This window comes from Oncorhynchus keta, chromosome 31 (assembly GCF_023373465.1).
Source record: "Oncorhynchus keta strain PuntledgeMale-10-30-2019 chromosome 31, Oket_V2, whole genome shotgun sequence".
NCBI lineage: Eukaryota > Metazoa > Chordata > Actinopteri > Salmoniformes > Salmonidae > Oncorhynchus > Oncorhynchus keta.
Window position 1 is genome coordinate 25413263 of NC_068451.1, and position 17364 is coordinate 25430626.

The 17364-nt window shown below is 41.4% G+C and overlaps 1 protein-coding gene across 1 annotated transcript; it reads right to left on the reverse strand.

The window, feature by feature from the left end:
- Nucleotides 1-1784: 1784 nt before the first annotated feature.
- LOC118367899 (tumor necrosis factor receptor superfamily member 1A-like) lies at nucleotides 1785-13743 on the reverse strand. The gene is made up of 10 exons (XM_035751627.2): nucleotides 13575-13743; nucleotides 12777-12890; nucleotides 12381-12501; nucleotides 9600-9728; nucleotides 9263-9412; nucleotides 8982-9069; nucleotides 5895-5968; nucleotides 5522-5703; nucleotides 5093-5216; nucleotides 1785-3727 (listed from the first exon to the last, which is right to left on the reverse strand). The coding sequence occupies exons 2-10, from the start codon at nucleotides 12840-12842 to the stop codon at nucleotides 3438-3440; spliced, it is 1224 nt and encodes a 407-aa protein (XP_035607520.1). The 5' UTR covers nucleotides 12843-12890; nucleotides 13575-13743; the 3' UTR covers nucleotides 1785-3437.
- Between the last annotated feature and the right edge of the window lie 3621 nt (nucleotides 13744-17364).

Here is a 17364-nt window from a genome sequence, read left to right on the forward strand (position 1 = left end):
ACAAAAAGATTTCCCAAGCTTTAAACATCCCAAGGAGCACTGTGAAAGCGATAATATTGAAATGAAAGGAGTATCAGACCACTGCAAATCTACCAAGACCTGGCCGTCCCTCTAAACTTTCAGCTCATACAAGGAGAAGACTGATCAGAGATGCAGCCAAGAGGCCCATGATCACTCTGGATGAACTGCAGAGATCTACAGCTGAGGTGGGAGACTCTGTCCATAGGACAACAATCAGTCGTATATTGCACAAATCTGGCCTTTATGGAAGAGTGGCAAGAAGAAAGCCATTTCTTAAAGATATCCATAAAAAGTGTTGTTTAAAGTTTGCCACAAACCACCTGGGAGACACACCAAACATGTGGAAGAAGGTGCTCTGGTCAGATGAAACCAAAATTGAACTTTTTGGCAGCAATGCAAAACGTTTATGTTTGGCGTAAAAGCAACACAGCTCATCACCCTGAACACACTATCCCCACTGTCAAACATGGTGGTGGCAGCATCATGGTTTGGGCCTGCTTTTCTTCAGCAGGGACAGGGAAGATGGTTCAAATTGATGGGAAGATGGATGGAGCCAAATACAGGACCATTCTGGAGGAAAACCTGATGGAGTCTGCAAAAGACCTGAGACTGGGACGGAGATTTGTCTTCCAACAAGACAATGATCCAAAACATAAAGCAAAATCTACAATGGAATGGTTCAAAAATAAACATATCCAGGTGTTAGAATGGCCAAGTCAAAGTCCAGACCTGAATCCAATCGAGAATCTGTGGAAAGAACTGAAAACTACTGTTCACAAATGCTCTCCATCCAACCTCACTGAGCTCGAGCTGTTTTGCAAGGAGGAATGGGAAAAAAATTCAGTCTCTCGATGTGCAAAACTGATAGAGACATACCCCAAGCGACTTACAGCTGTAATCGCAGCAAAAGGTGGCGCTACAAAGTATTAACTTATGGGGGCTGAATAATTTTGCACGCCCAATTTTTCCGTTTTTGATTTGTTAAAAAAGTTTGAAATATTCAATAAATGTCGTTCCACTTCATGATTGTGTCCCACTTGTTGTTGATTCTTCACAAAAAAATACAGTTTTATATCTTTATGTTTGAAGCCTGAAATGTGTCAAAAGGTCGCAAAGTTCAAGGGGGCCGAATACTTTCGCAAGGCACTGTATGCTGCAGTCATACACTGAATAGAACAGTATCTAACACTTACAGTCATACACTGAATAGAACAGTAGCTAACACTTACAGTCATACACTGAATATAATAGTATCTAACACTTACAGTCAGTCATACACTGAATAGAACAGTAGCTAACACTTACAGTCATACACTGAATAGAACAGTAGCTAACACTTACAGTCATACACTGAATAGAACAGTAGCTAACACTTACAGTCATACACTGAATAGAACAGTAGCTAACACTTACAGTCATACACTGAATAGAACAGTAGCTAACACTTACAGTCATACACTGAATATAATAGTATCTAACACTTACAGTCATACACAGAATAGAACAGTAGCTAACACTTACAGTCATACACTGAATATAATAGTATCTAACACTTACAGTCATACACTGAATAGAACAGTAGCTAACACTTACAGTCATACACAGAATAGAACAGTAGCTAACACTTACAGTCATACACTGAATATAATAGTATCTAACACTTACAGTCATACACTGAATAGAACAGTAGCTAACACTTACAGTCATACACTGAATAGAACAGTAGCTAACACTTACAGTCATAATAACAGCTGCATACCAGGTCACTTTTACAATAGATTCTTTATTTTAAAAATATATACAATTGATCAACTTTGTTGAGCGCCTCCCCCACCTTAATCAAAACAAATCAATGTCTGCATATACTGTATGTGATTTGAGAATAAAACTAGTTTGTCTTAGGTAAAATCACCTGTAACAATTCAATGTTAAAAAGTGCTGTAAAATATTATAAAATCCAATACATGGCATTTCACTGTACTTGTGCACCTGACATTAAAAACTAGAAACTTGAGTGCCATCTATCCATCAACCCATCCCTAGTTTCCATGTTAAGTCTCCCAAAGAACAGTCAGCCCCGCAGAGTGACAGGTGTGTCCTCTGACTAAGTGATGCTGAATAATGGCAGCATGATGATGGGGCTTTAAGGAATGTCAATAACTCAGGGATAACACCTGCAGAAGACCTGCCTGTGCCCTAACAGTACTGACACAACTATTACTGTACAGATATAAGAATCAATCACTTGTGGTGATCCAAAACCACGGCACAGAGACAACCTGGATGGGTGTGATTGTTCGAGGAGGAATGCACTGCACACTGTATAGTAAAGAAATATGACAGATTGATACATCCCTAACTTATTTTGTAAAACACATCAAGACAGTAGTAAAAGACAGCAAAACTACAATAGTTTGATCTTCACGCCCAAGCAGCAACTTATCAAAGAACCATTCAAATATACAACATCCTCCTAAGCAGCATTAATAACCATATAAAAACCACGTCAAAGACTTCAAATATGACATATAATGCTAATATCTTTTTGATATGTTTGTGGTTGATTAATGCAAGATAGAGACAGGGAAGATTAAAGCTATACAGGTCCCTATCGAAATATTAGCTTGAGTACTACTGCAACACCAGTAAATAATACATTTAACATTTACATTTTAGCCATCCTTATACAGAGCAATTTACAGGAGCAAGTATGGTTAAGTGCCTTGCTCAATGGCACAGACCAATTTATTTCACCTTATCAGCTCAGGGATTCGAACCAGCAACCTTTCAGTTACTGGCTTCCTATCGCCACATAATACTCAGTAATATAGAACTGTAATACTATCGATGGGTGTTAAATCTGTATTACCCTAAACACAGCGTTTAACTCAATTGTTAGTGTGGATCTCATACCTGTGTGTGACACATTACAAGTTTGCCTGTTTTACAAACAGCACTGTCTAAAACTGATTTTTATAAACATACGATTCCTCATTGGTTCGAATGTGCAAAGAATATATATATATATTTGAAAAACATACAAGAACAGTACGGTTGGTAATCAATAATCAGCCTCATTGCCAAAAGGTTATATAATACATTATGACATATTGTGAAAGCATGGCATCACTTCCACCTAGTCTATCAGATCTGGACCAGGTGGAACAACTACCATATTGCTTACACTGTACCAATCCTATTCTCTCAGGTCTACACAAGTAAGGTCAGGGACAAAGGAATGTGGCTGATCTTCTCTCTCTCCCCATTAGCACCTCCCCTATCTCTCTCTCCCTCCCCTAATTATCCTATACATATGATGAATAGTCTTGGTCCCTCTCGGTTTCCCTTTTGATTCGACATAGAGAAGAGAAACCTGGGTCCCCTACTTGGTCTATACAGTCTGCATCTCTCTCCCTCTACTGATCTCCATACTTGGTCTCCAGCTCCTCTGCAGTCCCTCCCAGGTCCATGTCTCTCAGCTTATCCAGCAGGTGGTACAGTAGAGGGCGTGCTAGCACCCCTCCCCCTCCCTGAGCACTTCCCTTAGCCCAGACCCTCAGCATCTGGTACTGGGCTTCCTTAGTGTCACGGAGGTGGTCATTCTCAGCCCTCTCTATAACAATGTCACTCACACCCAGCGAACGCACCAGCTCCTTCATATGGCGCGGGGGAACTTGGTCCAACACCGAGTAGATCAACTCAGAGACTGAAGGGAGAGAGGAACAGAGTGGTGATAGGGTAGCGAGATTAAAATAGAGTTCAATATAGACTACATGGCCAAAAATATGGATGCCACCTTTCCAACAAGTCAGTTCGTCAACTTTCTGCCCTGCTAGAGATACCGAGGTCAACAGTAAGTGCTGTTATTGTGAAGTGGAAACATCTAGGAGCAACAACGGCTCAGCCGCAAAGTGATAGACCACACAAGCTCACAAAACGGGACCGCTGAGTGCTGAAATGCGCAAAAATAGTCTGTCCTCAGTTGCAACACTCACTACCCAGTTCCGAACGGTCTCTGGAAGCAACGTCAGCACAAGATCTGTTCATCGGGAGCTTCATGAAATGGGTTTCCATGGACGATCAGCCGCACACAAGCCTAAGATCAGAATGCCAAGCGGCGGCTGTACTGCTGTAAAGGTTGCCGCCATTGGATTCTGGAAACGCGTTCTCTGGAGAAATGAATCACGCTTCACTATCTGGCAGTCCGATGGACGAATCTGGTTTTGGTGGATGCCAGGAGAACGCTACATGCCCAAATGCATAGTGCCAACTGTAAAGTTTGGTGGAGGAAGAATAATGGTCTGGGGCTGTTTCATGGTTCGGGCTTGGCCCCTTAGTTCCAGTGAAGGGAAATCTTAACTCGACAGCATATAATTACATTCTAGACGATTCTGTGCTTCCAACTTTGTGGCAATAGTTTGGGGAAGCCCTTTCCTGTTTCATCATGACAAAGCCCCCGTGCACAAAGCGAGGTCCATACAGAAATGGTTTGTCGAGATCGGTATGGAAGAACTTGACTGGCCTACACAGAGCCCTGACCTCAACCCCATCAAACACCTTTGGGAGGAATTGGAACGCTGACTGCGCGCCAGGCCTAATCGCCCAACATTAGTTCCCACCTCACTAATGCTCATGGCTGAATGGAAGCAAGTCCCGGCAAGCAACAGTCCAACAGTGAAAAGCCTTTCCAGAAGAGTAGAGGATGTTATAGCAGCAAAGGGGGGACCAGCTCCATATTGGAATGAGATGTTCGACGAGCAGGTGTCCACATACATTTGGCCATGTAGTGTATATAAAAATAAATTCACATTCCAACACACACACAAACAGCTTGGTTTTCATGAATTCTCAGGACTTTTTGGAGAGTAAAAACATATTTCCATTCAAAATCCTAACCCTTAACCTAACCAAACCCTAACCTTTAAAAAAGTTCTCACTTTCCAGAATTGTTCTTGTTGTCCTACCTTGTCAGGACATTCTGATGACTCGTCAGGACATTCTAGTCCTGATAAGATAGGGAAACATGTGCACCCACACACGTTCGCATGCACGCACATGCACACACACTTACTCTTGATCTCCTTGGGGACACAGTCCGGTAGCTTGCTGAGGAGCTCCTGTTCACACTCACACACTGGGCTACATGAAGGGATACACTGGTTGAGAACATTCTCTGGGTCCTCTTGGATCAGCCTCTATAATCACAGAAAATGGAAAACATCAGAATTCTACTACATAGAACTGCATCCACTACCAGTACATCCTAAACCCGGGGACCACAGCACAATCAATAAAGGAAGTCCTATTGGTTTCCTCCCATCACTATGGTGCAAACAGTAAAATGCACTTGGGTATTCAAAACATTAGTTGAAATGGTATCTATTTTTTCTCCATACAACCCCTTTAGAGGTTTTTATCAGATTGGGTTTCTCCAGTCAGGTCAGAGGTGAAATGTGAGATGTCAGGGGTCAAAGGTGAGAGGTCAGAGATGTAATCTCACCCGAGTAGACGTCTCAGAGACCTGAGAGGTGATCTCAGCAGAGGGAAAGGAGTTAGACCCCTTGGGCTTCCGTCGAACCACTAGTACGCCCATGATCCCCACAACCACCAGTAATAACACACAAACACAGCCGAACGCAGCCAACAGGTAGGGATACCAAACACCCCATCCAGTGTCTTCAGCTGGAAAGAGGGGAAAACATGCAGAGAATGAATACATTCTGCCGCCCTTACGGCAGAAATAGTCTAGTTCCAATATATTTAAGCAAAACAAAAAAAAGTTTAAAAGTATCTTTTGACCCACCAAATAAACAAACTATGTTTCTAGCCTGACCCAGCCACGAAGTATCAGAAACTTATTATTAGAAACTCACATTTGCCATCGGCATTGGGAGTGGGATGTGTGCCTGAAGAACACTCCTGCTGGCAGTCAGCAGTCAGCTCACACCTGGAGAGAAAATGCACACAGGAAATGGTATATTATTGAAGAGGAAGTGGCCCGTTTGTGAAGAGGAAATGATTCATGTTGAGTCATGTGAAGAACAGCTCTATAGAAGAACCATCCAGGCCATCCTGTTGCAGCATACCCCCCTCCGGAAAGACAGAACACTGAAAGAGACAGTTACCAGCGCTTTATCAGTGGTCACCACTGCCTATGGTCTTGATATATGGATATATCCTGCCTGGTTGGCCCTGTCCGGGGGTATAGACCCCTACTGTCACAGCCTTCAGTAATTATGCCGCAATAGTTTATGTGTCGGGGGGCTAGGGTCAGTCTGTTATATCTGGAGTATTTCTCCTGTCTTATCCAGTGTCCTGTGTGAATTTCACCCGGCACAGCCAGAAGAGGACTGGTCACCCCTCATAGCCTGGTTCCTCTCTAGGTTTCTTCCTATGTTCCTGCCTTTCTAGGGAGTTTTTCCTAGCCACTGTGCTTCTACATCTGCATTGCTTGCTGTTTGGGGTTTTAGGCTGGGTTTCTGTATAGCACTTTGTGACATCGGCTGATGTAAAAAGGGCTTTATAAATACATTTGATTGGTAGATTGATTGATAAGCAGTAAATTAGGGTGAATCAGGTGTGTTAGTGGTGGGCGGGAACTAAAGCCTGGACATGATGACCTTCTCCAACATAGCAACAGACTGTAGGTCTCCAGGACCAGGGTTGGTGTGACCACAAGACAGCTGACATGTGAAAATGCTTCTGTCTTTTAACTCACCCACGGAAAGAAGTTTGTTGCACAACGTTGCCGACAGATTCTATTAAACTTCCCATTTACAAGCAGAATGTTCATTTTTTGTTACTTTGTTTTTATTGAACAACACAATGACAATACAAATCAAGTAAAAGAACAAAAAGGTCTGGCAGGTACAGCACCCATCATACAATTTTACAGTATGAAACCCATTTTCCCTCTCTCCTCTTGAGTTCTTAAAGCAAAGGTCATATTTCTTTAACAATGTCTATCCATTGTGTCACTGTGGGAGGGTCTTTTTGTAGCCATTTCCTAGTGATAGCCTTTTTACTGGCTGCCAGTAGGACCTTCAAGAGGTACTTTTCTCTATTGTGTAAATTATCAGGCATTTCACCCAAATACAAAGAAATTAATGTTTGTTCTATGTCAAATCACATTATTTTTTCAATGTTAGATCTGATTTCTCCCTAGTAAATTTTAATTGCAGGGAAGGACCAAAGTACATTAGGGTGATCCCCCTTGATAGACCGCATTCTCTCCAACAAGGGTGTAGGGAGCCAGTCTGTTTTAATTTCAGTTTAGGTGTTATGAAGAAACGTATAACATTCTCTCCAACAAGGGTTTAGGGAGCCAGTCTGTTTTAATTTCAGTTTAGGTGTTATGAAGAAACGTATAACATTCTTCCAACAGAATTCTCTCCATGTCCTTCAGTTGGTAGAGAGCTTAGTTGAGTCTCTAATATGTTCAACCATGTTTCATCAGTTACTTCAATGTTAAGTTCCTCCTCCCATTTCTGTTTAATACAGTTTGTAGAATGTTTCTTTGAGGATAGAATACCCAAGTAGAGATTTGAGTCTCTAATATGTTCAACCATGTTTCATCAGTTACTTCAATGTTAAGTTCCTCCTCCCATTTCTGTTTAATACAGTTTGTAGAATGTTTCTTTGAGGATAGAATACCCAAGTAGAGATTTGAAATCATTTTTTTGTTACTCCCCAAGTTGTATGCGTTAGTGAATACTTGGATACATTTTGAGGTGCTTGAGGGTCAATCACATTTATCTTCATTAAAAAATAGTGTTGAACTTATATGTATCTGTAAAAATGTTGTTTATCTAAGCCATGTTTTTTTACTTAGGTCCTGGAAATTCTCCAGGATCTCGTTCCTTAAAATTGTACAAAATCATGTGATGCCTTTCTACGTCCACTGTTTAAATCTGCTGTCCTGAATTGCAGGGATGAAGCTAGGGTCGTATGTGGGCCAACTCAGCAGTTTGACCTCTCTGTCTAAATTAATTTGCCTAACAACCCATAACCATGTCTTAAGAGAGAAATTAATCCACTAATTTTAACTATTGTATGGGTATCTCTGTCAAAGTAGTCTCGGACTGTATGGGTATCTCTGTCATAGTAGTCTCGGACTGTATGGGTATCTCTGTCAAAGTAGTCTCGGACTGTATGGGTATCTCTGTCAAAGTAGTCTCGGACTGTATGGGTATCTCTGTCAAAGTAGTCTCGGACTGTATGGGTATCTCTGTCAAAGTAGTCTCGGACTGTATGGGTATCTCTGTCAAAGTAGTCTCGGACTGTATGGGTATCTCTGTCAAAGTAGTCTCGGACTGTATGGGTATCTCTGTCAAAGTAGTCTCGGACTGTATGGGTATCTCTGTCATAGTAGTCTCGGACTGTATGGGTATCTCTGTCATAGTAGTCTCGGACTGTATGGGTATCTCTGTCAAAGTAGTATCAATGTCTTTCCATTTTGGATTCATATTCTGAATTGCACCAACACACCAGAGGTCTCAATTGGGCTGAAACAAAATAATATTTTAGGTTTGGTAAGGCCATACCCCCACTATTTGTCGGTAATTGTAATATTGTATATCTAATTCTTGGTCTCTTACTGTTCCAGATAAACCTTGATATCGTTTATCCCATTACCTAAACTGTTTAGGTGGGATTTCTATGGGCAGTGATTGGAACAAATACAGTAACCTCGGCAGTTTGCTTGTTTCAATTCTACCACTAAGATCCAAGGGAAGTGAATTCCGCCTGTCCAGGTTATCATATACTTTCTTGTTGATGTGATTGTAATTCATGTCATGAAGTTTGGGTGTATCTTTTGTTTGATATACTCCAAGATATTTAATGGATGAAGAGGTAGACTTACTCTACAGCTCTTCCTGTGGGGTATAATTATATACTAGGGCTGAACACAAGAGTTTTAACGGACAAAAGAGTCAGCTTGTTCACAAGCCAGTACTCACATGTTGCATGAAAGACAGGTCTTGTTGCTTTTCTTGTCTCGGAAGTAGAAGTCCTTACATTCACACACGGTGTCACTCTCTTCCTTACCTGTCAACAAGAGTATGTACACTCAGTACACACACAAACTTTGTCATACACACAAATAATACTACTAGTACTACAAAACAAAGGGTTGTCATTATTATGTAATAACCATTATAATTGTGTAATCCATAAGTAAATACCAGGTTGGGTGGAAAAACGTGAAACATTATGAACCACACTAGCAAGACAAACTCACATAGTTGCGTTGCTCTCTCTCCAGGTCCACATGTCTTGCAAGTGAGGCACTCCCGTGTTCCCGAGTTTATTCTGCTTTGGTAGAAGCCTTTTTTGCAGCGACACACTGTGTTCTTACTCTTCTTGCATGGTGAAAACACTTCCTCATTGTCTACAGGTGTATGGAACAACACAGCCAAGGAGAACAGAATAGAGAGAAAGAGAGAGAAGACAAGAGACATTTGCTATCATACCATATTGAGACCATCTATAGTGATGCCATTTTTTTCAATGTATTTTGTAAATAATTGCACATGATTGTAAATCATTGAAAATGTTTCTAAATAATTGTACTGTACCAACACAGAGTGTACAACGGAGGCAGGTCTTGGCATAGTTACTCTTCTCTCGGTACGTCCTGCCCTCTTCACAGGAGACACATAGGCTATTGTCGCCGTTCTTAGTGCAGTGCTCCTTCAGCTTAAACCCTGGAGAAGACAATACATACATACTAAGGGGGAGGCAATACAATCCAGCATATTTATTTACTGTAAAACCTGGTGATACGTCAGAGCTAAAACTAGGCTAGAGACAAATATAGTAAACAGTATGTAGGGCCTATCGTGTGACAGACGACTGTCTTTTATACACAATAAGGGTAGAATCTTGAAACAAGGTTTTTGTTTAAAGCTGGAATCCTTAACTGGTGAAACTGCCACGTCCATTTAGGACATTACAACAACAAAGAAGTTACTGCAAACAAGATAGGTTTTCCCCTCTGACATCAATGCACAGCCACACATCTCCCCCACTGCACTGAACGGGCCAATTGAAGCACACGTAGGCTTCTCTTTTGCCTTGCGCAACATTTGCTGATCCAGAAACAAGAGACCACTTGTGTGGCTGTTTTGTACGGGAATCTGGGAATATTTGGACAATTAAACATTTTTGGTTCCTCTCAGGGGAAAAGAAAAGAGACTTTTAAAACAGGATTGAGTGAAGTCTCACCACTGGTGTCCCCCAGGGCTCTGTTCTAGGCCCTCTCTTATTCTCGCTATACACCAAGTCACTTGGCTCTGTCATAACCTCACATGGTCTCTCCTATCATTGCTATGCAGACGACACACAATTAATCTTCTCCTTTCCCCCTTCTGATGACCAGGTGGCGAATCGCATCTCTGCATGTCTGGCAGACATATCAGTGTGGATGACGGATCACCACCTCAAGCTGAACCTCAGCAAGACGGAGCTCCTCTTCCTCCCGGGGAAGGACTGCCCGTTCCATGATCTCGCCATCACGGTTGACAACTCCATTGTATCCTCCTCCCAGAGCGCTAAGAACCTTGGCGTGATCCTGGACAACACCCTGTCGTTCTCAACTAACATCAAGGCGGTGTCCCGTTCCTGTAGGTTCATGCTCTACAACATCCGCAGAGTACGACCCTGCCTCACACAGGAAGCGGCGCAGGTCCTAATCCAGGCACTTGTCATCTCCGTCTTGATTACTGCAACTCGCTGTTGGCTGGGCTCCCTGCCTGTGCCATTAAACCCTAAAACTCATCCAGAACGCCGCAGCCCGTCTGGTGTTCAACCTTCCCAAGTTCTCTCACGTCACCCCGCTCCTCCGCTCTCTCCACTGGCTTCCAGTTGAAGCTCGCATCCGCTACAAGACCATGGTGCTTGCCTACGGAGCTGTGAGGGGAACGGCACCTCAGTACCTCCAGGCTCTGATCAGGCCCTACACCCAAACAAGGGCACTGCGTTCATCCACCTCTGGCCTGCTCGCCTCCCTACCACTGAGGAAGTACAGTTTCCGCTCAGCCCAGTCAAAACTGTTCGCTGCTCTGGCCCCCCAATGGTGGAACAAACTCCCTCACGACGCCAGGACAGCGGAGTCAATCACCACCTTCCGGAGACACCTGAAACCCCACCTCTTCAAGGAATACCTAGGATAGGGTAAGTAAGGGTAAGTAATCCTTCTCATCCCCCCCCCAAAAAAAAAAAAGATTTAGATGCAAGTGGCTGTTCCACTGGATGTCATAAGGTGTATGCACCAATTTGTAAGTCGCTCTGGATAAGAGCGTCTGCTAAATGACTTAAATGTAAATGTAAATGAAGTAGCATCAAATATGTTGATTGAGCAACTAATGAGCATGGAGAGTTTGACGAAATGACCTTGTATCTTTCAGTCTAATACGGCTGTTTACTTACTTTTGTAGCTCTTTGTTAGACACATACTTTTTGTAAACACCGGTAGGTAACTGTCCTCTCCAAATATTTGAAAAATGTGATTGGTTGATGATATGACATTGGCCTATGTTTCTTCTTGAGCTGCGCAGAATATCAGATCTCAACAACATTGGAGAAGTGTTAAAAGCGTCCATCAGCAGTTGAAACAATAAGAAATCATACACAAGTTGAGGGATGGGGCTGGAGAAATGTAACTACTCTCAAATTCATAGACAGAGCTATGCTATGAGACCATCCATGATATCAAAATGATAGTTTCAATCATGTTTTGAGACTATACAATATTTGTTAACATTTACTTTGTTTACAAACATTGGAGTAAAACAAGCTTATATTTTGGGTTCTGATGGGGTACGACAGTTGAACAAAGCTCATGGGCATTTCTAAGTTATATTCTTCAAAAATCAATGGGTACATATCATTCATTAAATCCAAAAATGGATGTAGTTACTGCAGATTTCCCCTTCAACATCAGTCAGCACCACATCCTTATGCTATAGTATATTGTCATAAGGGCAACTTGACTGCAAAAGAGACAGGTTGGAATGTCAATTCTCATCAAATTAATAGGAAGTCAATCAAATAAAATAAAAATCTACCTTTTTCTAAATTAGTAGTGTTTCAATTTGTTGATAAAATTAGGGACATTATTGTTTGATTGCGGGACGTGAGACAAAGGGCAAAAATGAGGGACTGTCCCACACAATCTGGGACATATAGTTTCTCTAGTTTTGGGGCGAACAGTGGCACTGTTCCCTTTGAAGCGGATTTGATCTTTAACTCAATGCATAGTGTATGGAAAAGTATAAGTTACAGCCACGTTACACTCGGGAATGGAAAGGCCCAGTTGTATAAGTGCAGTGTAATATAGTACAGTACAGAAGGCCTACCTTCATGGCACTTTCGACAGCATGTCCCGTTAGCAGTGTGGTAATGACTCCCCTCGAGGCATTGAAACTCCTGGGTCGTAGGAAGTGGTGGTGCCGAGGGGGAGGGGTCTACTGACCAGCACTGCAACATTACATTACATTGTTGTTATAGAACAGATCCAATCAAATACCAGTCATATGTAATTACTGAAAATATTTTATAACTGATTGACAGGCTACTGTATAGGCCTATTCCTGAAATGATTGACTAATTGATTGGTGTGAATAATTCACAAATTTGATGGATTGGTGGGGGATAATTGATGTATTGCTGAGAAATAAGTATGACTAGATGGGGCATTATGTCATTGGTAGAGGACTCGGCATTATGCATCTGTTCATGTTAAAGTTTCTTACCAATATGAGCAGAGCGCAAACGTTCAGAATGCATTTTTCCTTCCATTTCCCTCTCAAGACGTCCATTCTTTCACACCACTCTTCTCACTAACACCATCTTTAAAAGAACAACACCTGCAGAAAGGAGAGATGGGGTAAAACGTGTGACAAAGCTCTTCATAATGCTTTCACACATTAGGCCGACTTGACTTACCTTTCTTCTAGTGCAAAGAAAATGTTGTCAATATGAATCAGTATTTTGCTGTGCAAAAATAACTTTTTTACTACCATGTCAAGGCTATATAGATATGAACTTTGTTTGATTTAAAATTAAAACGTATAGCCTAGCTAGCGTTATAACGTAAGTCTCAGAAAATTATTTACATAGCCTATGCATTTATTTATTTTAGAATGTAACCTTTGTTTATCTAGGCAAGTCAGTTAAGAACAAATTCTTATTTACGACGGCCAAACCCGGCCGCCCTATGGGACTCCCAATCACGGCCAGTTGTGATACAGCTTGGATTCGAACCATAGTGTTGCCTCTAGGGCCGAGATGCAGTGCCTCAGAACGCTACGCCACTCGGGAACCCATTTAAGGCGCGGTACATTATTTGTACATTATTATCCTGGACTTAATTAATAGAGAGTTCATATCTAGTTCAAGAATAAAAACTTCAATTAAGCCACAATAAAAACCGAGAAAACGTATTTAGTTTCGATTTCACTGTAGCGTACACCCACTGTTTTTAACCGCAGAAGTCCGATATTATCAATCTCTTTTCCCAAAACTACAGGCGGAGAGTTACCGTCACTTACCTTTATCAAAACCGCTCATACATGACAAATGGCGATGCAGTCGAGTCTCCAAAATTAAAATCTAATTTGTAGTAAGACTTTAAGAAATGCATTCCAATCTCAAAAGATACGCCAGGGTATTAAATCGCGAGCTCTAGTGAGAGGGCGGACTCAAACGGGAAAATGGAAACGTCATTGTTTCGAGGAAGTCTAACTTGCAGGGCGTACTACATACAGGTTACGCCATAGGTAGTATGATGAAGGTTTATAATACTCGATTGAGCAATAGCAGGCTGTGCGCCTATGGGTCACAAGAGACATTTCCGAAGTGTATATAAAAACAACAATTGAAACAGTTGCAGGGTGCTAGGGGAATTGTTTCTTTTATCGGGATGTAGCGTAATGCTAAATACGCATTCATTCCCCCTCTGCCTATCGGAGCAACAGGTGAGAGGGGGGTATGTTGGGCGATTTGTTACATTCAGTATCACTACGTCAAGGAAATATAGTATCTAACAAAGATATCTACGTATATTTCAGGAGTTGTGTGTCCCTAGACATAATCAGAATTCGTGTAAACAACCCTTTTGAAAACATAGCTTGTCTCTTGGCACAATTTACCCCGAGTATGGAGTAAATTGAGTATGAGAACAGGGGAGCATAAGCATAGCGAAACATTTCTAACTGTACATTTTAAAACATTTACATTACCTTATATCCCAGCGATAATGTATTGTATTACGGAAGAAAACACCAATTGTGTCCAAGAGGGTCACAAACTCAACTGAGGAAGGCATTTTTCATCTTTTAAACTTGACTAATCACTCAAATGCGAGGTGTCTTCAAAATAGTATTCATATTATGCATAAAACACACTAAATGTAATCCTTTGTATGGGATGTGTTGATTAGACATTGGCTCAACTTGCCCCTCGCCCAATCAGAATCACTGTTATTCGCCAAGTACATTAACATTTAACATTTACATTTAAGTCATTTAGCAGACACTCTTATCCAGAGCGACTTACAAATTGGTGCATTCACCTTATGACATCCAGTGGAACAGCCACTTTACAATAGTGCATCTAAATCTTTTAAGGGGGGGGGGGTGAGAAGGATTACTTTATCCTATCCTAGGTATTCCTTAAAGAGGTGGGGTTTCAGGTGTCTCCGGAAGGTGGTGATTGACTCCGCTGTCCTGGCGTCGTGAGGGAGTTTGTTCCACCATTGGGGAGCCAGAGCAGCGAACAGTTTTGACTGGGCTGAGCGGGAACTGTACTTCCTCAGTGGTAGGGAGGCGAGCAGGCCAGAGGTGGATGAACGCAGTGCCCTTGTTTGGGTGTAGGGCCTGATCAGAGCCTGGAGGTACTGAGGTGCCGTTCCCCTCACAGCTCCGTAGGCAAGCACCATGGTCTTGTAGCGGATGCGAGCTTCAACTGGAAGCCAGTGGAGAGAGCGGAGGAGCGGGGTGACGTGAGAGAACTTGGGAAGGTTGAACACCAGACGGGCTGCGGCGTTCTGGATGAGTTGTAGGGTTAACAGTTACAGTTAACATTAACACATACTCATAATTTTACTTGGTGATATGGTGCTGCTAGTGATAGACAACATTTAGAGACAGACAGCAGAGTTTAAACAAAGTTTACATACATTATATATACACAATAATAATGGTACAATTTACAATTTACCCCAAAGAAACCATTTGCCTATATTTGCCCACACAGCTACAAGGGTGCACATTCGTGCTAGGTTTAGGACCTCCTATTGTAGCTTATAGAGACCCCAACTGGTGTATAAAACCAGTGCAGGCTGCTGAGGGGAGGATGGCTCATAAAAATGGCTGGAATGAATGGAATAAAAAAAATGCAAACCATGTGTTTGATGTACTTGATACCATTCCACTCATTCCAGTCAAGCTGTTACCACGAGCCCATCCTCTGCAAATAAGAAGCCACCAACCTCCTGTGTATAAAAGTTTGAAAACTATCTACTTTAAAACTAACCTATAACTAGCATCAAGAAACCTATATCACAATAAATGTATTTGACTTTGTGAAAATCCGTTTTTTGGACCGAACTTGCTTGCTGCTTTTTCCATGTGGTTTCTTCCTTCACAGACTCTGAAATGATGACCTCTTCCTAAATATTTGGTCACATGATTCATTTTGTGTATGGTTTCCTAGAAACAACTAACCCTTTGGCTCAACTTACCCCACTCTCCCATATACATATATATATATATATATATATATATATATATATATATATATATATATATATATATATATATATATATATATATGAGAGAGAGAGAGATATAAATATGCCTTATCTTTCTGTTACCTGTGTTTATCTGATTGCTCAGCAGTGCAGTGAGAAGTACTTCCTTTCTTCAGAACCCACTTCCTTCTCAAAGTGTTTATTGTCCGTAGTTTATGCCTTCCCGTTACTCCACTATGGGGCACTCTGTTCATAACGTTGACATCTGCAAACCGTTCTCTCACACGATGCCATACACCTGTTCTGCCCCAGTACAGTTGAAACCAGGATTAATCCGTGAAGAGCACACTTTTTCCAGTCGGTTACGACACCGAACTGCAGTCTGGTCAAGACCCTGGTGAAGATAACGAGCACGCAGATGAGCTTCCCTGAGACGGTTTCTGACAGTTTGTGCAGAAATTCTTCGGTTATACAAACCCACAGTTTCGTCAGCTGTCCGGGTGGCTGGTCTCAGACGATCCCGCAGGTGAAGAAGAAGGATGTGGAAATGCTCACTAACAGGGATGTAAACAAATTTGTGCACAAAATTTGAGAGAAATACACATTTTGTGCAGATGAAACATTTCTGGGATCTTTTATTTCAGCTCATGAAACATGGGACTAACACTTAACGTGTGTTTATCTTTTTGTTCGGTCTAGTTACAACACTTTAAGAGTTAAACTAAATAATCTAAAATGACTTAGTGTTAATTGAATGAATTACTATTGAGAGATGCACCAACCAACAGTAAAGACTTCTGAGTGTAATTGCAACATGTGTATATGCCCTTCAGAGTCTCTTCTGTTCTGTGTACTAGATGTCATCCAACTACAATACATCATCAATAAACAAAACAAAAAAGAATGAAATATATATATATATATAATAATCTATTGAGCTCACAAGCAATGTAATAATCTATTATTATAGTGGGAGAATATAATACGGTTTTAAGTACCTCCAATGGATTGTAAAGGAAATCACTCTACAAACTATCACCCTCAAGCACTTAAGGAGATCAAAGGTCATGGATACATTAGAACTAGTGGATATATGGAGGCTGAAAAACCCTGACCTAGTGAGATATACATGGAGGAGGCTTCATTACTTCCTAGTCTTGTTCTTGCTGGCATCAAAAGTTTTAAAGTATTAATAGGAGCCAGAATGCGATTGGACCACCATCTAATTGGTGAAACTCTAACTCTTACAGAATTTCCACGTGGATATTGGAAATTGAATCAAAGCCTGTTCGATGACAATTTGTTCTTAACTAAGACAAAATAATTAATAATTGACTTTTTTGTTGTTGTACAACAGCAGATCCCCTTATTGTATGGGACACTTTCAAATGTACTTTTAGAGGCCATTCTATACAATACTCATCATTAAAACAAAAGCAGTTTAGGTCAGAAGAGATGAGACTAATAAAGGAAATGGAGGAAGTAACAGCGCAGGTAGGTGGTAATGGAAACTGTACTATAGAGGAACAAAATAGGTTCGAGGAAAAACAAAAATAATTGTAGGTGCTTATTCAAGAACGATCAAGTGT

Bases quoted from the DNA above. Each gene is read 5' to 3' on its own strand.
- LOC118367899 (XM_035751627.2), bottom strand. From the start codon at position 12,842: ATGGACGTCTTGAGAGGGAAATGGAAGGAAAAATGCATTCTGAACGTT. The intron at 5,217-5,521 runs GTGAGATTACAT...CTGTGATTATAG, and splicing joins TCTCTGAGACGTCTACTCGG to AGGCTGATCCAAGAGGACCC. The intron at 3,728-5,092 runs GTAAGTGTGTGT...CTCTCCCTTCAG, and splicing joins TGTCCCCAAGGAGATCAAGA to TCTCTGAGTTGATCTACTCG.